Source organism: Acartia tonsa, chromosome 10 (assembly GCF_053477335.1).
Source record: "Acartia tonsa isolate MP-2025a chromosome 10, ASM5347733v1, whole genome shotgun sequence".
Classification (NCBI taxonomy): domain Eukaryota; kingdom Metazoa; phylum Arthropoda; class Copepoda; order Calanoida; family Acartiidae; genus Acartia; species Acartia tonsa.
Window position 1 is genome coordinate 13,146,093 of NC_137269.1, and position 22,535 is coordinate 13,168,627.

Genomic DNA, 22,535 nt, shown 5'->3' on the forward strand with positions numbered 1-22,535 from the left:
GGATACTACCGCTTGTTCATCCCAGAGTATGCAGACCTCACCTACGAGATGAATCGGCAGAAGACGGCCAAGACCCTAACCTGGACGCCTGAGATGGAAGCCCAGCTGCTGCAACTCAAGGACAAGTTCCACAAGGCCCCCATCCGAGCGCCGCCCAGGTTTGATTTGCCAGCGGTATTCCAGCTCACCACAGATTTCAGCAGCCGCGCCATCTCTGCCATACTGAGTCAATGCCAGGATGGCAAGGAGAGGCTGATTGCCGCCGTGGGGCGCAAGACAACCGACCCTGAGACGCGCTACCCGTCCTGGAAAGGAGAGATGGCCGCCATTATGTATGGGATCCGAAAATTCCACGGCATCTTGTCCTACCGCAGCTTCCAGATAAACACTGATTCCTCAGCCTTGCTGCAAATGAAATCACTGAACACATCAACAGGGATGGTGGCCCGCTGGCAGGAGGAGCTAGCGGCCCTAGATTTTACTGTCTGCCACCGGCCTGGCACCCAGAATACCAACGCCGACGCCCTCAGCCGCCGGGAAGACGCCAACATGCCAACGGCTAGCGCCGAAGAATTAGCAGAGCAGGCTGAGTATATCCACAACCTTTGCCAGCTAGGGGAGTCCACAGCTAGCCGGCCCCCTGCCGCCCGATTGGACCCAGCTAGAGTATTGGAGGCCCAGACACAGGACCCCCTCCTGCTCCGTGTCCGCCAATGGGTGGCTGATGGCAAAGCCCCAACCAAGGCTGAGCTGCGTGGCAAGGAACGAGACGAGCAGCAGTACGCCAGCCGCTTCCCAGCCTTGGGGCTTGACGAGCATGGCTGCCTCACCACCACTGACCAGACCCTGACAGGGGAGAGGACAAGATACCTGCTGCCTTCGGCCCTCCAGCAGGACGCGTTCTTTCTAGCCCATGGGACCCCCATGGCTGGGCACTTTGGGATGGACGCGACCATCGCCCGCGTGGCCATGCACTTCTGGTGGCCCAACCTGGCCCGTTACGTCCGTCTGATGGTTCAGACTTGCCCTGAGTGTGTCCAGAAGGTTACCAAGGAGAGACTGAAGCAAGGGATACACGTGCCCTCCCGCCAGGGGTATCCACAGCAAGTCCTATTTATCGACCTGGTGGGGCCACTGCCAGAGACCCCAGCTGGGAACCGCTATATCCTCACCTGCCAAGATGGGTTCAGCCGGTTTGTCAGCCTCTACGCCATCCCCAACAAGCGCACCCTCACGGTGGCCGAGACCCTGCTGCACCGCCACCTGGCCACGTTCGGATGCCCCCTGAAGATCCATTCCGACAATGGAATGGAGTTTACTGGCCAGGTATTCCAGGAACTGGCCTCCAGGCTTGAGATTGGCCTGACACATCCACCACCCTACAACCCGCAGTCCAACCGAGTGGAGCGGTTCCATCGGACGCTCAATACAGGCATGCGTCTGTTCCTAGACAGAGACGATAACAACTGGGAGCCCCACTTGCCTGCCATTGCCTTTGCCTACAACACCAAGGCCTGCAGATCCACTGGCGTGACCCCGTTCCTGGCCTTCTTTGGGAGAGAGGCCAAACTTCCGGTGGACATGGTACTACGGCTGCCAGAGACCGAATATGCTTCAGTTCCAGCCAACGTCCAAGCTCTCCTGCAGCGCTACTATGCAGTGTATGATGCCATCCAGCAGAAGGAGGAGGGAGCCATCCGGAGGAGCGCGGCAGCTTACGAAGGCACGGCCAAGTATGAGGTTGGAGACTTGGTCTGGTACCTGGCCCCCCGCCTGGTGCCAGGGAAGGCAGCCAAGATTACCAAGAGATGGACTGGCCCCTGGAAAGTAGTGAGGCAAGCTACCGAAGTACATTATGTCATCAAACCTGCCTCTCCAGTAGCCAGGATCTCAGAAGTTACCGCGCATGTAGGCCGACTGCGCAAATACACTGGAGATGTGACTGCCCACCAGATCCCAGCAGACATCCAAGTTGATGTGGACGGCAACGAGGATGCCACCGAGCTGCCAGTTGGAGCGGCGGCGCCCGCAGCTAGCGACCCAGGACAGCTCCCAGTGCACCAGCCAGCCGCAGCCGCCCCACAGCCTAGCGGCCAGGATCGTGACCCAGTAGAGGAGAACCTGCAGGAGCAGCCCAACGAACCACCGCCGCCGCCGCCCACTCCAGAGCCACCCAGAGATGCCATCTGGAATCCTGACGCGGACATGGAGAACCTGCCAGCCAGCAGCGAGCCTGTAGGAGAAGAACCAGCCACTGCGATGGAAGAGGCCGCCCCAGAAGACGAAGCTGAAGCCATGTGCCCCCTGTTGATGACAGCCATCCCCATCCGGGTAGGAGCTAGGAGACCAAGCAACCTGAATCAAGCAGGCGCCCCCATGGAGTTCTATGCGCCCTCTGCCATCGTCATTCCCCCCTTAGGAACCACCAGAGTCAGCCTAGGCCTCCGTGTCCAGTTACCAGCTGAGGCCGAGCTAATCCTGCAGACGAGGCAAAATTTCCAGCGGCGGGGCTTGGCCGTTGCCAACCCACGCCTAGAAGCCAACCAGGAGCTGACAATGCTGATATCCAACCACAGCCAGACCGAGCAACGAGTGTCCCGGGGAGCCTGTGTAGCCCGAGCTGTCCTCCATCGAGCTGTGCCCCAAGAAGAGCCTGTCCTGCGCAGGCATAGGCTGTCGTATCCCCAGGTTCAAGGCCTGGTGGCTCGGGAGCCACGCAACCCTTGAAGGGGAGGTTGTGGTAATACGACACCCAGACGGACAGGCAGTTTACAGAGTTGCTTCGCTGTGACTTATGATAACAAACCCCCTGCACTAAGCTTATTATATCACCATCTATCTCATGACCGCTGTTGACCCCGCAACCCAGCGGTCAAACTGGCCTGCCTAAATGTGGGGAGGGGACTCAAACATGCAACTATCACGCGTCCCTCACGCGCTTATACAACCGGGAGGCGCTGCCTCCCCTTTTACCACCGCTGCCCCCACAGCCTGTCTACCGCCGGGAGCTAAGCCCTAGCGCCCCACACCCCCTTCAAACCTAACCATTGTTATAATCTGTTGTATATATATAGTAAACATTGCTTGTAAATATTATTCAGTTTAAATATATAATTTCTGTATGATTGAATCCTGCTTGTTTGTTTTGGTAGAATAATTAAAGGCTAGGGCTCGTTGAACTCGAACTCGTTACCCTGTGGGCCGAGAACGCTCGGCTTACCAGATATATTTGATTATAATTTATTAGTAACTTTTATTATTTTACATATACTTATAACATTAAAGATTTTCATTCCTTTATGAATGAAAACATACAAGTCCTCATAAAGGTTATAATATTTTATTCTGTATGCATGGCAAAAACTAAAAAAAATATTTTTCAGATTAACCCTTTTTCATAGTGATACCAATTACTATTAACACAGGTTTTATTGCAGTTATTAATGCGTTTTCTTAATGACTTATCATAAATATTTTGTGATATACTTCACATTATACAAAGGAAGAAATTTTTACACGATATAATATACAAGGGTTGGGCTGGATATTTTTTTTTAGCGGATACCGGATATCCGGCTGAATTCTAATGCCGGATATCAGGTTTCGTCCGGATATCTGGCTAATGTTCAATATCCGGCAAATTACCAAATAACCGGATATCCGGCATTAAAAATCAGCCGGATATCTGGTATCCGGCATTAAAATCAGCTGGATATCTGGTATCTGGATAGTTTCAATATCCAGTATCCGGCCGGGTATTGAAAATGGCCGGATATCCCTATAATTTACCCAAGAAGTGGGACTATTTAAAGCTGGCTCATTATGCGTATGAAATGTAAGTTTACTAAAACCAGTACACTTTCTAACCAATAACATGGCTGGATTGTTCCTCCGCTATTTTCCTGTTTGCGGATTTACAGAGTATGTATCTAGATTATATCTATTGTATTAGATTTTCTTTAATCAATTAAACACTTTGTTTTAGTCAAATAAACAATTACACAATTATATTTAGATGAAATAGCTGAAATATTTGGATAAAAGATGGCTTTGACTTCCTCTACTTGGCTTGTTGCTTAATTTATTCGACTTCCTTAAAGCTGTTGCTGCAGCTGTTTCAAAACTGCGCAGTTTTGATTCAAAGATTCGAATTCGTTTCCTTTTCCAAGGTGCTAAATCAAAGTTTTTTTGTTGCATTAAATTTTTATGAAAGTAGAGATTAAATAGTAATTAAAAGAAAATGAAAATGTGCATATATATGCACTTTATAATATTAAATGCTTATTATTCTAGCAGTATAATGTCATAATTATCCACAGTTTTTGTCTTTTTTCCTTGGTGTTTATTAAATGAAACAAAACATATGTTTATAAGAGAAAATTATTATTTTGTGTACATATATGTAATTTTATGAGATTTAAAATTTTTTTGAAGCTACTCTTAGCTTATTTTTGATATATAAAGAATATATAATTATACATCTTTATTACAAATTTTATTTTACCTGTGTTTTACGTTGTTATCGCATACACCATTTTCTCCAGGGTCTTAACGGATAAAACATTGGAAGATAAATTAGTGATTAAAGACAAAATTATCCTGTCTGTAGAGAAAAATTATTTATTGAAAAGTTTGGATACAACAAGTTTAGAACAAAACAATTAAAATTCAATAAAAGTATTCAAAGTTTTTTAGGGAACGAATGGGATATAGTTTATATATAAACTTTGGATACCTTTGTAATTTTCAGTCCATTGTCCCCTCCCTCCCTTTTTATTTCCCTTAGTACACTTGATGTGTATAATAAAGCTTTGTATTATTATAAATGATACAGCACCCCCCCCCCCCCCCAAATAAAGTGTACCCCTCCCCCTGTCGCAGAAATATGTTGAACACTAAATGTTCTCTTTTATTTGAGAATGATGGCGTATGAACAAGAATGTATAATTCCATAACATAATGCTTATTTGAAAATAACAGAATGTCTGTGTGTCTCTTTCTTAAGATTTGCGAACCCCTGTAAGGTTCTCCTTAACAGTAAAGTATCCATTAATTCTCTAATCTATTTTGGGGGAGGGTACCTCTAACACCCAAAGATAAATTACCCCTAGAAGAAAATTAGCCCCTCCTCTCTCAAAGTGATTTATAAGAAATATTACATCAATGTTGGTTATAATTTGCATAATTGGTTGGGAGTGACTAGCTCACTTCATTTTTTTGGGTGGGGCGATTAAAAATTAAATTTGATGGTTATTTTAAACCTTTATTCTACCATTGGACGTCCTTGAAGGAGAGAGAGTTGGAGAATCTACTCTATCAAGAACAATTTTATTTCTAAATAAAGTGCGAAATGAATGAAAATATTATGATACATGAGGCTTTTTCAGGACTATAATTCATATGAACCAGGCAGGCACGCCAGGCAGGAGGTACAACCCTATCAAAACTTGTACTACTCTGTTGAAAAGAAATTTAAATGGTTTATGACTAGGTGGCATTCAATAATGGACATTAACCTGCGGCATTAGTGTAGATGATAACTTGCCGGCTCTCTGTCTGGTAATTGTTGAGTTCAAACTCAGCGTCAAACTAGAGAGGTTTGAAAATGGTACTCTTTGTTGCTATGTCTTGCACGTGACACCAATGTCAAAAATAGGTGGAACTCATTACTATGTACACTAACAAATGTGAATTCCAGACATAGGTCATGCATTACAAAGGGTTGGTTGTCTGTTGTTTGTTAACTAACCCATTAGCGGGTGTTAGTATCACATCCCATTCTTATGGATGTTGTCATCCTTTGTTTCAGCTAACTTTATTTTAATAATCATTTTAGACTAAGAGATGATTAATGTGTTGAGACATAAGAAATTACAACACCATGAAATAAGTAGAGGCTGTACTACATAGGGAATTTAAAATAAACAAGAATAACAATATCTTTAAATGTATATTGTATTTGTCTAAAATTGTTATTATGCCTACTTAGTTGCACATGTTACAATTTTTAAAAGCGAATCTTTTTAATTTCCGTACATCCGCTTGTACATAACGGATAGCTCTTATAGTTAATTGTCCCCGCTACTTCAAACGTTGCAAGACCATTCCTGTAATAGTGAGGTACAATTTTGAAGGCGCAGTAACTCTATAATCGTTACAGAAAAAGTCCAACATGCTGATTTTAAACTTTTGAAGCAACAATTTTTGTGATAATGATTCCTTGCATTGCATAATATCAGGAGCGAAGTTTCTCGATAATCAATCTTTGATATGTAAGTATGACCTTAAACAGTATCCTGTATTTAACCAATTTTGCATCAAATTTATATGCATTTTATACATATAAGATGATAATCTGCTCAATAATTTCTGACACTAAAGTTTTAATATTTTATTTTTGGATGTTGTCATCCTTGTTTTCATCACTCAACATTTTATATCAAGGCCTGTATAATCATTTTTCTATGAAATAAATGGTACATTTATTTTGTGTGTAGTTGATTAAAATTAATGTTTATATGTAATTAATTACAGTTCTTTGCTCATCTGTCATCCTTGTTTTACAAAGAAAAATGAAATATGAAACACAAGATTGTTATTTATTAATTCTCTCAAGTGAAAATTTAGAAACAGTAATCCTTGTATAAAAGTAACAGGATGTTTATCTGTCTGTCTATAGCTTCAAATCCTGCTAACCAAGAGACCATTATGATTCTCGATTACAGTGAAACAATTACATCCCCCCCCCCCAAAAAAAAAGTATTTCTATTTTTTATAAAAGAATTAACATTGCAGGGTGACTCCCCCCTTTCCCCAGGTGCCCCTAGATGCCTCTAGGGGCGTAGTTGCTTGAGTATCGTATTCAAGTAACAGCAAAATAAGTAATAAAATATACTTTCATACATAGTTATTAGAAGTGATTGCTGCCCGACATTTTACTACTTACGACTGAAGTTCAAATAATATGCAAAAATCTTTATCGGCCTTTTAAATAGCTAAGCTACTATATAAGTGCTCGTTTCTGTCTGACAGTCTCCCTTTGTTTTCTCCATGTTTTAATTGTCCTTGTCTAGAATATCAAATTGTTATAAGAAATACTTACATGCTATTATTAAACTAATCTTTAAATGCGGTTTGTTACATATCTTCTTTTGGGCTGCAGCTCCAGGTCTTAAAGAAATATGAATTTATCAGCGGTTGCGGATATTTTAAGTAATAGTTGCTACAACATCTTTTCTCAGGAAGATTATAAAAATTGTATAGATTTAGGATGCTGCTAACTGCAAAGCTGCTAAATGCAGCTGCAGCTGCTATCATTTGTTATTCGGTTTTCATTAGTTTAACATATGAAACCCGAGCGAAGCGAGGCGTGATAGTAAGGGGAGATAGCAAGGTAGAACCACCCATAGATAAGCCATAACGTGTCCGTACATCTTAATTCCAGGGATCTAAAGGGATACGTAAATGGTCGATAAATTATTGTGCTTCCCCAACTGATGACACTAAAAATGATCACTTCTGTAGATTAAAATAGTGGTTTGGAAACTCAACTTAATGAATCAACCAATTAAAATTCAATCAAAATCCCCAAAGTTTTGAGCATTCGAATAATAAAATGTTGATATGAAATTGGGGACTAGTTTAATAAACAGCCCAATGTCCTCTCCCTCCCTGTCAAAATTATGCTCCAGTTGCGGTTGCCGTGCCTTGTGCATAAAGTATGGGGGTCACCAACCTTCACTAATGACTTTGTCACTCTCTCTCACTCTTGATTACATATTTATATGCATTATAGCAACAGATTACTGCATAATGTCACAGAGAGGAAGGGAACATTGGAAAGTAAATTATTCTAATTCTCTCATTTGTTGCTTTTAAATCTTAGGAAGTTTTATTAAATCTTAATTTGGTAGAACATTTCCACCAATAATTTTTAAATGGGTATATTATTGTTTGTTTGTGTAGCCATTGTTTCTTAGTGTTTAGACCTAAGTAGTCATGGAGAAGGACGAGGCACTTTTGTATAGCCACTAGGGCTATCAAGCTCCACGCTAAAGTACATTATGTCTTGACCCGCTGTCTCATGGGAGCTACTCTACATTACCTCACCCTCGCCGAGTATGGCAGGTGTCCCAAATTAAGTCACCGTAATGAATGACGCTCTCTGCAGAGTAGTTAGGGATAAGGGTTGTACAGATATTATGTACGTGACTATTAAGTATCCAAACCACTCAATAATCTCCCTTCTTACACAACCAGGGAAAGTTGTGTGAATGTATTCAACGTAGAAATTCGAGTTGCCACATGGGGACTAAAACTCAAACTCTCATCATTGCAACTCAGTGCGTTTCCACTGAGCTACGACGCCCCCTATAGTATATTATTGTTTAACATAATAGTGGGTGTACATAATTTGCTCCCTTTTTCTTATTTGATAAGAGTTTTTTAATTTAGCGCAGTTACTCAATAGTTTAGGGGATGTTTGTAAGTTTTACAGAGTCTTTAGAATTAGTCTATGGTTCTTGGATCAATAAATCAAAGTAAATTTAGAGTTTTAGAGAGCTTTGTCGCAAATTTTTTTTTTTGAAACCTTTGACTAAGAATGGGTGTTTTTATTTAAAACAGTTTACCTAAACGCACATGAAATACATGCTTCCAAAATTAAGTAAATTAGATAATATTCTATTTTTAAAAAGTATTTATCCATAGGCAAAACTTCACGATGTTTAAAATGAATATAAAGCCTTCATGGTAATGATTATCAAATTACTACGTTTTCTAAATCGTACCTACTTGTTCCAGGAATCATCATGTTGAAGGACCAACACTAAATGATGAAAAGCTTTGTTTAAAAATGTATAATGTATGTCAATCTTTAATATTTTTCCAATATAAAACTTGTACAGGTTTTAAAACTATGCAGAGCAATCTTTTTCACATTTTCTAAAGCGTAGATTTTCTACAATTAAGCAAAACTACAACCCATATGTCTGTCCTACAAATGTACAGAAAAATAATCAAAAGAAAAGAAATTAAAAAAATTTTAAAATTAACATTTACATTTTAAAAAAATAAATAAATAATTTTAAAAGAATAAGAGGGGATATTTTTTCGTGGGGTTGTTGGTGGGTTGTGTGTTCCATCCCCCATTAAATTAGACCACCGCAGGACCAGTAGCTATATTCCCTGAAGAGTTTTGTTTTAAAAAATGAAAACAAAAAAGGGGGTGTATTTTTTTTTTTTTTGGGGGGGGGGGGGTCTAAGGGTGTCCACGACAGGACCAGTAGCTATGTTTCATAAAGTGAAGAGCCCAATCGGTTCAGCGGTTACCGAGATCTGAAGCTTCAGACAGACAGACAACGGTCTGCTTTGTATTATAGATTGCATTAATTTTATGGTCTGTTATCATAAAAAATCGTATTACCTTGAAGAAGCCTCGCTACTCATGAAAATAAATGTTTTAGTGGTAATCTAAAGTTTGATTATGACACTATTATATAAATTGTCTGTCCATTGCCCATCAAAAACTTTTCAAATTTACAATACAGGTTAAATATCAACATTTCAAATTTTCACGTTTTTAGAATATAACAAATATTAAAATTAGCTGGAAATTAGAATTAGATATTTTTTCGGAGACATTTCTCTTGGGAATATGGAAGTTAATCATAGTTAAAAACCTTTCGAGAACCTTTAAGAAGCTTCACTAAAAAAAGATACATATGGAGCGGTTAGCGAGATCTTAAGCTACAGACATACAGATTAAAATTCTGTTACTTTTACACGGATGTAGAATTTGAAAATAAATCAATTTTAAAGCATCTTTTGCAAATAACTATAAGCAAAAGAATATTCATAAAAAAATTTCAAAGTTACGGATTGTAAAAAACTATATCAAAATATGCAACACACAGGCGATGATCTCAAAGTACAGGCATGTCGTAAATTTGGCCAAATGTTACATAATGTAATTGCGCAATTTTTTTGTAATTGATCCATTTTAGGAAAGAATTGCTTCTCAGTTTTCGAAGATTTTATCATTAATGATAATCATTCTATTGGAACCAACGTTAGGTGATTGTTATTGTTTAGTGTGCTGTCAAATTTGCTCGATCATTTAATACCTATGGGATGTGGACACCCAGTTTCATATCAAATTATCAAATAGATGCCACTAGAGGCTACTGTCTACAACTATTATTGTAATTCTCCCCCCCCCCAAAAAAAAATTTCAATGATACAACAATAAGATCTCTTACCTTCATTCTCAACTATACTTTATTTTTTGTATATCTAAATTTTGGGTAGGGCTGATTGCCCGGCCTGTTCCCCCCACCAAATTTCTCCTTCAGAGGAGATGACATTGGTCAGTAATTTACACTGGTACCCAAATTTTGTTAACAACTTTATCCTATTTGTTGGCTCAAAACTGTGTTACTTTCATTAGATTGAATTTTTGGTTTCAAACTAGCGTGTCCAAACTTTAAAACCAATCAATATTATCTACTGAAGGGGAAATTTAGTTTCTAATGATAGGGGATTCACACAAATTCATCGTTAATTGTCTTATCCTTTAAGATTCCTTAGAGGAAAGGAGCAGGGGCGTCCAAGCTTTTTTATTTGGGGGGGGGGGGGGTAAATTTTTTTTATTGGGGGTAAAATTTTTTTTACCCCCCCCCCAAAAAAAAAAAAGTTTCTACCCCGGGAGTAAAATTTGCTTGGGGAGGGGGGGGGGGGGGTTAATTACCCCCCGTGAAATCTGTTGGTAGGGGTAAATTTTGTTTTCCCCCCCAAAATTTACCCCCGGTGTAAAATTTTTGAGGGGGGTACGGCACCCCCAAATTCGTTTGGGGGGGATAATCACCCCTTTACCCCCCCCCCCCCTTGGACGTCTATGGAAAGGAGACCTTCCAGACAATTTTTTTAAAATGAGTTGTTAACAAACAAAAGACAGGCTACATATTACAATCTTTAATAAATGCCCAAGGTTATTACAGACAGATAAAGGCCAGCAAGACACATTTGAAAACTTTGATATTATATTACACAAGGATATTAAATTTATAAGCAGACCAGCTTATTAAGTATTGATAAGATCCACAAAGAGAAGACAAACGGACCTTATAATCATTAATCATAAAAATGACTAAAGAGCATAAATCAAAAAATATTTCAATGGCCGAAAAGGTAGAGCTATATGTCTTTTTTTCTGCTTATGAAATATAAAAAATATATATAGATTCTACTCAATTATATTTCCTATAAAAGCGCCTAAATAAAACGTTGAATTCTTATTATTTATAAATTTATAATATCGCATTTTTATCTAGTAAATTTTAGTTTAAAACCGTCAGTATATATTGGATATATTATTTTTTTGTTGTTGTTTAGCTTTGCTCCCAAATATCGAAAATAAATTGTAATAACAAAAGTAATACATCAGGCAAAATCTGTTAACTTTTTAATATAAAAACAAATTTGTTTCTTTTTTTATTTATTTTTCTATAAATACAAATCATACACGCTAAATTCTTTGTATCACATGTGAATTTTTTATAATTTTTGTGGACAATTTATGAGATTCTATATAATAAGTTTTTATATTTATTTTTGATTTTAGTTACTTTAAAATAAGTAAAATAATTTTAAGAAATAAATAGAATCTAAAAATCTATAATAATTATCATTTATTCTAAATTAAAATAAATATACTATATTGGTGCTTTCGCACAAAGTACTTGTTGAGCACTAATAACCACTCCTTATAACTTAAAATGGAATGAAAATTGGGTGGGGGAGGGGGGGGGGTATTTTTTCCTATGCCTAGCCTTATAAGGAACCCTATAACATCGGACCCTATGCATTCGGTGGTCTAACCCTGCGGGGCTTTATAGTTACCAATATAACCTAACCTCACCCGACCTAAAGTAGTAAACAAACAAACGAAAATTTGCCTCTCTAAAATTTTAATTTATTTTAAAGATAAGGAGGGGAGGGGATCAGTGTACAACAGGGTAGTTTGTGTTAAAGTCCCTTTATTAACATCTATTCTACATATATATAATCTATATTTCTACATACATACACCATACACTAGTAAAGTCTTTTTTTTCGTAAGATTTGTATGTTTAATTTTAAAAAGTTATATTACAAGAAAGATAATTTTAGCGTTGGGACTAAAGACCTAAGATCTACTGAACAAGAAACCTAATGAACAAAAGAGAACGTTATCCTCTTAGAAATTTTTTTTTCAATTTAAAAAATTTGAGTAACCCCCCCCCCCCATCCTGACAACGACGAACAACTATTTAAGGTTAGGTTAGGTTTTAGGCTAGGGAGCTGAGCGCTGCGGCTAGGCAGGCAAGGGGGCCGAGCGCTGCGGCTTGGCACGCTAGAGAGCCGAGCGCTGCGGCCAGAGTTCATAGTTCGCTGTCAGGGGGGGGGGAGTACTCAAATTTACAAAATTGAAAAAAAATTTCTAAGAGGATAATACCCAAAAGAGCTACTGAACAAGTGACCTAATGTACAAAAAGCCAAATGGACAATAATGTTCAAAAGACGCAATGGACAATAGACCTAATGTTCAAAAGACCTAATGGACAATAGACCTAATAAACAAAAGACTCAATGGACAAAAGACTCAATGGACATAAGACTCAATGGACAAAAGACCTATATTTTTTGTGTCAGTGTTTTACCTCAGATAAGACTAGGTTAGGTACATGTTAACCCAACCAAAGTGTTATGCACTGCAGGATAAGGGTCTTTTCTCCATTAGGTTTTTTGTCCCTAATCTTCAAAAGTTACAAATGCTATATATTAAAATTTATAATTATTTGTTTATAGGACCCTTTTTGGTAGATTAATTCAAGGGCTTTGCAGACGAGCATAACCAACTGTTCAGACAACTGTGGCCATATTATTTCTTTACTTATTTTTAAAATATCAAATCTTACAAAATCAACTTTACTGTTTGATAGTCTTCACAATAAATGTATTTAAATTATGGTAAATTATTGTAATATTAAAAAAAGCTGATCTATACATAAATTTGGTCTGTGGTTTTTTGTCAGCTCAGTAAATAAAGAAAACGAGTTTTTTGAATCTAAAAAGCTTTCCCTGTTAAAAAATTGTCGTAATTCTATTGTTGATGTCTACTATATGGGGCTTTCATAATATTGGTCGTATCTGACATAATATCGATTTTTTAAATTAGATTCTTGGTTTACCTTTATAAATTAGTGAAATATCTTTTTTTGACAGGGTATCTTTTTCTGGCTAGATTTTTTCTTGTTATATTTAACTTTGCAAAAATTACTTGAGCTCATGATTACATTATTTCTAAATTAGTTAGAAATTGAAAATTTTAATAAAAACTCAAGCCTTTGTTTTAATGAGAAAAAAATACATTGAGCAGTTTTTACACCTTAATTCATATTTTTTTGATATATCATAATATTCTACAATAAATAAAATAATCTTTTAGACATATGATAACAGCACATAAATAATTCTACACCGTAACATAACATAAATTATTATTTGATTTTTTATCTGAAACGATATAATCTTTCATATAATATATTTATATAAAGTTCTGACTTTTTTTCCATAGAAATATATAATTTTTTTATTTATAAATTTATATTTAAAGAAATTTTTGTTATAGTTACATTTTATAGTTTTGATAATTTGGAACAAGTTTTTGGGTTTAATGTTGTCTTTTAATATTCATTATTTAGCAGCACTCCTAATCTTTGACTCGGGTGCTCGTTAAAATCCTATAATCATTAAAATTTAATGTAATCAGATATTAATAATTAAAGTGGTTTGCATTAAATTATCTATTCATATAAAAAAATGTTTTTGCTTCGCCTTATCTGAACATATATGTTCTGGTTTTTAGACCATTTTAATACTTTTACTATGTGGTTAAATGAAAAACTACGACGTTGCATGTTGACTTAAAATTAGAAAATTATATATAAATTACATTATACAATAACTATTATTTTTATACATTTTTTATACACAGTATAGGACCCACGGATTATGCTATGTTGGAGTTCTGAAACCAGACTTTAATATACATAAGCTGATCCTTTTTTATTCGATTTTCTTTGCTAAATCATTATTACTTAATTCGCAGATTAATTTTTTTATTTAATTTTTCAAATCGTGTGGTTAGGTTTTTGTACTCCAACAGGGAAAAATTCTGCGGATCCCCCGTAGAACGACGAAATATGTATTCATATCCGACCTTGGTCATAATTGAGAAATAAAATATTAATATAAGAATTTCTTTTTAGTTTGTCAATCAATTGTTGGGTCCTACAACAAACGTAGGAGTCCCAAACGTCGAAGTGGACAAACGCAGGAGTGGATACTTAACCTAACCTAACCTATTTTAAACCATTTTTTAGATTTTTTAAATGCCTAACCTCTGCGGGGGGCTTATTTGTATATTTATATCTTAACCTAACCTAAACTGTATAGAAATACTTAATTAAATTAATATTTTAACACTCCTGCGTTTGTCCACTCCGACGTTTGGGACTCCTGCGTTTGTCCTGGAACAAATTGTTGATTTTAGCAATTAACAGCAGTTTGACTTAAGCATGACATTTGATAATAAATATAAAAGAATAGGCGATGGAAAGTCTTTATGCTTAACAGTCAAGTTGACTTTGAAGGTACTTGTAACTCATTTTCCACTAAAAACTATTTAGGGCAAGAACGGAAAAGGGACGGGATAATATTATTAAACCCCTGACTCCAAAATAAGATTGTACATGTATTTGATTTGAAGAAATTTAATCCAAAACATGAAAAAACCCCTCCACCTTCTTATACATTCTTTGTCAAAATTTGGGTTTTAACTGATTAAGCTATGGGCGTCTTTGACAGCTACAAAATTTCTTGGTGTTTTTATTTTAGAAATGATTAAAAAGTGAGTGAATTTAACATATCAGTTACAAGACTAGAATAGAAATTCAACTTGAAAGTACTTTCAAAAACAATTACGACTACTTAGCAAAACCTTCATGCTTTTAAACATTTAGTTTTAATTTAAAAAAAGAATTTAAATAGTTTAATTACCACTTTTTTTCATTATTTGACAGTTAATGAGATGGATTTAAATAGTTTTTAGGTACTTTACCATTACGTCATGTTTTTAAGTGTCGGAATAACAAAAGAAATGTAAATTTTATTTAACAAATTTAAAAGTGGATTTTTCCATTCATTTAAACAAAACAAACAAAAATATTAAACACTAGAATCTAAGAACTAAAAACAATACAAGATAAATAAAATATTAAAGAACAATGAAAAAAATCTTGAAAATATCTAAATATTGAAGAGGAAAATTTTTAGAAAATGATTTATAAATGCTTAAAGTTGATTGAGTTGTATGAAAAAGAAATAATTTTTCTTTCTATTCAAACTTTTTTCAAGGAAACCTTTTAAATTAAGTTAAAAAAACCTAATATAATAAATACTTGATTGTAAAGATCTCAAACTTAAAATTAAAAAAAAATCTATATCAATCGGATTTTTTTCCATTACTCTTAACTTTAAGTGCTAATTGAAAAAAAAAAATTATACACTGTTAAAATATTATTCCCGTATTAGTAATGAAGGATGCTGTGAGTATTGGTGCAAAAAATATGACGTAACAAAAAAAATTAGCCAATGAGAGTCCACTATAAATTTTACCATTGGTCAATACCGGCCTCTCATTGGATAATTTTTTTTGTTACGTCATATTTTTTGCACCAATACTCACAGCATCGTAATGAAGTGTTTTGCCAAACTAAAAGTTTCATACATCATAATAGTTATATTTCTGAAAAATTGATTTATCCATTTTCACGGAATTCGATTAAACACACGAAATATATGAAACATTTTGGTTGATATCGAGTTAAATAAATACAGGAATATTATTTTGAACTTGGTACATATTTAACATTCATAATGTGTCTTGTTACATGCTTTACAATGAGAATGAGTGAGTGAGAGATTTGAGTGAGTGGCCCAGATATGCTTAATAATATTCAGAAAATACACAAAATGTTAATGTTCAATTCTTAATACATCTGTGTTTATCTTCCACCTAGAAATTATAAATAAAAATAAATAAAATAAAATAATAAAGACAGCATAATAATGTGCAATATGAGCGGCTATAGTTAAGACAGACGGACAAACATACAGAAAAAAAGTAAGATACACTGTAAGATTTTATTTAAACCTTTAATTCATTATTCATGTGAAGGAATTAAAACTGTATAGTAAGTTAAAATAAAAGATTTAAATAATTGTATAATTCTTACAGTGCAGTGTATTAAAGCATAAATTTCAGAACTACCTAATATTTTAAATATAAATTGTATTAGATATTAAACTAAAAGTTTTCAGCTAGTCTGAAAATATATAAACTAAAATTCTAATACATAAACAGTTTAAAATATTTCATTACGACAGTTGGTCTATTTGGCGCATAATAGTAAATGCAATACATTGACCAAAACTAAAAAAGCAAAGTTTTTCTATAATTAGTTATGTATGTTAGTTTGTTATGTGGTCTAGTTGATGAATTGTTGTTCTGAATAGAAGTTATACCTCCAATACATGACTGATGACCAATAGATGGCATTAAACATGATGAACAGAATGGGGAACAACACAAAGAAGGAGACATCCAATCTAAAGAAACACATGTAAAAGTTTTCAGTATTTCACTAAAAGGAAGGGCTGAAATAAAAGTTCTGATTGAATTTTCCATAAATCAAATGAAAATCTGTTGGGAAATTAAACTATTTAATATGATTAGCTACTTACATTTTAAGTCAGTTGAAAAATTTGCGTTGATATAAAAAATCGCAGATTGATTTTTTTTTCTAGTACATTTCAAAGTTCAATAACTTTTTCTCTTTTTATTGTTTCTCACCAAAGCAATTTTAAAACTTATAGCTTAATCAAACTAAAAAAAGTAAAGAAACAATTTCATAAAATATGAAATACTGTATTCTCAAAATTTGACAGATAATACATTGGAATACAATTATTAAAATTGTTTTATGAATAATTCATTGGATTTCTGTGAATCTGAACTAGTAAATCTTTCCTACCATTTTTTTAGTGATTTTCTTTCTTGATTGGTCTATAGATTAAAAACATTTGTTTTTCAATAAGATTATTTTTTTTTCATTTCTATTTAGGTTCTAGGCAATAGACAATTAATTTAACTCCCAAAAACATTATGTTAGAAAGTCTATCTTTGGTATTTGATATATTGTAGCCTAATTCAAAATGGTCCTTTTGATCTTTTGCTTACAAAAACTTAGTTGTGTTTTTAAAAATCTTGATGATTTTGCATGTAAGTTGCATTCACAAAAAGTGCATTAACCAAAGATTAATTCAACTATCTAGAATCCACACAAAAAAGATAGGCGAGTTTTTAATAGTTTAATTTTGTGCTATTTGATTTTTTTGCGATAAATTTCTCACCTAACAGTATTTGTTAACAGTAAATGGTATTTGAAAAGACTGGTCATGGCTATTTGAATTTATGAGGCCTTGCCTCGATTGTACTTTAAAAATATTATCTTAATTATGTATAAGTTATAACTATTTTAATTGTTTAATAATCTTATCTAATAATTAAATTATTCTAATGAAGGGCTATTTATATTTAAAGTATCTATTTTTACTTTTTACTTTTTTCTTTATATATTTGTTGGAACATTTAAACGTCGACTTTCACTTTGTCGGCCTTATGATCGCTTATAGAAGATGGATCTACCCATTAAGTCCATGTATCATACAATATTATGTGTCTAACGGAATAACAAAGTTTTTTCTTCTTCAAAAAGTCGGTCCGTCCGCACGTCTGTAACAGATAGCTCTTAACACTAATTTAGGCAAATAATGTTCAAATGGTTCCAACTTGGCATGATGATTCCTGTAACAGTTAGGTATTATTTAGAAAGCGTTGCAACTTACTAAACGTTACCAGAAAGGCCGTGCTGTCATTAGAAAATGTTATTTAAATATGCTATACCTATCCTATTAATCTGATTTTTGGAATAAAGATTCCTTGGACACTAATCTACAATGATGTCCTACGGTCTACTTTTAGAAGCTTAGCTTTTATGTATATTTTCATCCTTGGTCTGTCTGGTGCTATTTTTTGAACAAGGACAAAATTTTGATAGATTTTTATAAAATTGTAAATTGTCCCAGTCATCCCTGAGTTTTTTCAGATATGGAGGGGAGTGTAGACTGTAAGTTGACCCCCCCCCCCCACTCCAGTGTATAAACTAAATTTCCTATAAATTACTATGACTTTAGGTAAGAGTGAATTATAAATATTACCTTGTAAATCTATGATTTGCTGTTCCCTTTCGTCTTGCTACATTTCCTAAAATTAAAGATAGGTTTTAATTAAAATAATTAATCTAAAAACTTTGGTTTATCCATGGGTTTGAAGGATAAGACAATAGACATTGAATGTTAAACAAAATTTTGCCTTCTGTAAATAAAAATTATTTGTTAACATGTTTGGGCCCTACTTGTGTTAAACCAACCAATCAAAATTGAATAAAATTATATAACGTTGCTTATTTAAAACTTTGGGTACTAGTGTAGTCTACAGTCTATTGTCCCCTCCCTTCCTGGGTTCATCAATTAATTATCACAAAAGTTTATGATTGATGTTACTAAATGAATCATTTAGACAAATTATCAATAAAATGTTTTACAAAGGAAAAATAAATATAGATTTAAAAATTGTATTGTTTACTATCTATCATCTACTGAAGTAGCTGCATGTATGTTAAGTAAGATCTTGGAAATAGCGGGATAGGTATATTTCAGGTTTCAGGCTACATAGCCTAAGTTAGTTAACCCCTAAAAAAATATATTTTTTTATATAAAATATAATTGAATATGGAAGAGGTATACTATATTAACACATCCAAGTCGCTACAAAAGAGCAGAAAGCAATTTGCTAGCAGATAAAAAAAGTCCCCAACACTAGATCCAGGTAGTTATCTGGATTATATACATATCTAAACTTATACATTTTTTGTTTTAACATAATTAAGTGCCGCTGTATTTATACAGGTAATTATAATTATAAGTGTTGTGTGTAAAATTATAATATCCCTTAATTAAATACCTAGAAATTATATAGAAAACACAACATCATGAAATGCGGATTTCTTCATATTAAAACAGGGAAAATTATATCTAAAATTAGCGCAGTAATAGAATGTTAACAACATTAAAGAGTTCTACAAAGTATATTCTTTCTTTGGCAAAATGTAATCATAAAAGCTAAAAATATTTCTTTAAGATTTGATAAACAAATCATTTTTACCAACTTTGCTATTTTCATTTAAAGAAGTACATTTTTTCAAAGAACGTACCGACGATCATACTGAAGAAACGTAGCTGCTCCACTGAAAATGCGACAATAATTTTAGCCTCAAATTTATATGATTGATTGAATTCCTTTCTTATTACGTCACATGTAATGGCTGAACTTAACCCTTTTCCGAGGGGCTCCAAATAATCACTATTGAAGGGGGGAAGAGGTTAATTTGTCCCTAATTTTATCTCAGAAACTATAAGAAATATAAAAACACACTTAAATGCAGGAAAAGGCTTTAAAACTTATTATTATTGTTACTTTTTGTTGCAAGCAAAATTAAAGGCATAAAGAATGTGACTCAGTGTTTTTAGGCATTTTAAATACCTACCTGGATTTTCCTGGATTTTGGATGGCTCATTTGGACACCAGGATTAATGGATATAAAAAAAATCCAAGAAAAGTAACTATAAGGCCCCATCCTCACCAGAATAGGGTTAAAATAAAATATTTGCTTTGCAATAAAAACAATTCTACATATAATTGATTTTTATTTATTACAAACCTAGAACTAATTTTATGTTTGGCTCTAAATATGTTTTTTTAGTAGCAAAGTCACTCCATAGCTAGCGTTGTCTGTTCGCCTATTCGTCATTAAGGGAAAATTCAGTTCGCTATGAATAACTTGTTGCCCTAGGATTCATTATTCCATAAAAAAAACAGATGAATAGGATAATTGTATATTATTTTGCAAGCCTGAATTGACTATAAGCACTATCCATTACGGACAGACGGATGGACGTACAGACCCTAATTAAGGAAAAGCTTTGCTTTTAAAAACAATTAAAACAAAGAATTTTGTCCTAATGAATACATACATAATAATACATAAGTATAATTTTAACCTTACAAAACATATTTTGTCAAGCAAGTTTTTTTGGTTTATATAAATTACTGAAAAGCATGGCATTCTTATAAAATTATATATTTCACTATCATGCAATGTAAGCTAAACAATACAATGAATTATGTTAAAAAAAGAAACTTAAAAACCACAAAGCGTTGTAGTTAATCTTAGTAAATTATAGTTATTATTGTCCTAACTTTTGAAAAATTGTGTATTTAATGATTCATTATTGGCGGAGCTATTTTACAATTGGAGTATTTTAGTTCAAAATTATACAATCTAACAGACTTAAAAATCTTTACTAAATCTTCATGGAATGTAAAACAAATTTATGATTTTCATATTTCAGAATTTACTGAAAAAACCTAAAAAATCTTTTCATATAAAACCCATTAAATTATACCTATTCTTTCAGTAAGATTTTTAGTTTGATTTTAGGGGGCTGGGGAGAGTATTTTTCCCAAGGGTTGATTTAGCTTGGACGGGTGGATTTACTCTCCCCCAAAGTTGTAAAACTTCCCCGGATCTATCATAAGAAACATATCGATTCAGTGGTTAGTGAGATTCTTTGATACACAAAGACTCACTGACGTCTTGTTACTTTTATATGAAAAAGTCAAAAATTATCATTGTTGCGCTACTTTTGAAAATAACCGTCCTAATTTCTTAGGAAACATCAGCTACACATTCAATATATGGATATACTACCTAATGGTATTTTTATTACATACTAAAAATAATAAAAAATGCTTTTCATCCATAGTAAAAAAGTCTTTATTATGCAAGTCAATCAGAAATACAATGAAGCCATAATACATACGTACAGACAGACAGACATACATACAAAAAGACAGACGGACATGCATAATATTACATTCCATAAGCCTTTCATAACTTCATAACAAAAGGTAAAGAAAGGAACTCTCCATGAAACTGCAAGTTGTAAACCAACAACAACCTCTCTACATTTTTTATTTTTCAAAAAGATGTTCTAAATTTGTAATGCCCTGACAGGCTAAATTTGGTCAACGTTTTAAACTTTTGTATTGTTAATTGTTTGGCATAATATAATAGTATATTTTAAAAAGGTAAATATGGTTAAAGGTCCCGCAGGATAAGGGTCTAGCAGGTTTTAATAGTTATTTAACTAATTGTATTATAGACAGCTTTCCGCAGATATTGAAGTAAATAAAAAAATAAAATTAAATCAAGTTTTATTAGCCCTAAGGGGCTGACGGCCAAGGCTAACAAAACTGTTATAAATAATTTTTTATTTCAATATCTAAAGAACATTGTCTGTAATACAATGCTAAATATGCTTTTTCAGTATGGCTGAAAACTGGTTCTTATCCAGCGGTTTCGAAGCCATGCAATGGTGGGAAACAATTATGATCAAGATTAGTTTTGACGAAAATTTAAAAAAGAATTTAGTCCAATTGAGTAACTACGCTCCTAATATTTTGTAAAAATGTGTTTGTCTATTAATAGAACTGTAATTTTATAACTTCATTGATTTCATAGATTTAAGGAGAAAGGGGGTCAAATCCACCTGGATGGGGTAAACCCCCCCCCCCCCTCTGCCTGAAGGGCAGGGAGGAAGGGATCAACCCCCGGAATTGTTAATTATCTGTAAATATAGTATAAATTTATGTTAATTGTGTGATTATCCCTCCGATTACAACACAATCATGAATATAAGTATAAACCTTATAGACATAAAAAATGAAAGAGATACACAAAATTTAATTCGAAAAGACACACATACATCCCACTCCTGGCAGAAAGACTTCCAATCACTGCAGAGAATGATTGGCAATAAATATCTACTGCTTTCAAAAAGTCATGAAAATTAGGGGGGGGGGGGTGTTGGGGTTTGTACTATGTAAATATTTAATATAAGGATTGTACCGAATACAAGCTTATCAATTAATTTCCCTTTATTATTCACAAATTAATTAAATCCTCAAAGTTATTCAAACTACACGCAGCAAATCAAAATTTAAAATTGATTCATTTGGATCATTTGTCTGACAGATTGGAATATAACATGTAAGTACATTGATTTAAAAAAAAAACACACAATGAGTATTCTATAAAGCTTATGATCCGCCACTATGTCCGTATATAGTCTGTCTGTATATAGTCCGTTACACATGTAAAGCTCTAAGAGTGAATGTAACTTTTAACAGATTGTACACTAAACTCCTTTTTTTATATTTTGATAACAAAAGTTAATTAAATCAATTTATG

General features: G+C 34.4%; 2 protein-coding genes across 3 annotated transcripts in view; both read right to left on the minus strand.

Moving 5' to 3' along the window:
- Positions 1-22,535, minus strand: part of LOC145329451 (alanine--glyoxylate aminotransferase-like) — a 557,715-nt gene that overhangs the window by 144,703 nt on the left and 390,477 nt on the right. The window lies entirely within an intron of this gene.
- LOC145329449 (gamma-aminobutyric acid receptor subunit beta-like) overlaps positions 15,363-22,535 on the minus strand; it is a 79,643-nt gene continuing 72,470 nt past the window's right edge. Inside the window, exons 13-15 of one of the 2 annotated variants that reach the window (XM_080173599.1) lie at positions 18,382-18,427; positions 16,627-16,710; positions 15,363-16,117 (exon numbers count right to left, since the gene is read on the minus strand). In XM_080173599.1, the coding sequence (XP_080029725.1) occupies positions 16,078-16,117; positions 16,627-16,710; positions 18,382-18,427 (170 nt within the window). In that variant the 3' untranslated portion in view covers positions 15,363-16,077. The remainder of the gene's footprint in view (positions 16,118-16,626; positions 16,711-18,381; positions 18,428-22,535) is intronic. The other variant, XM_080173598.1, reaches the window with a different exon arrangement.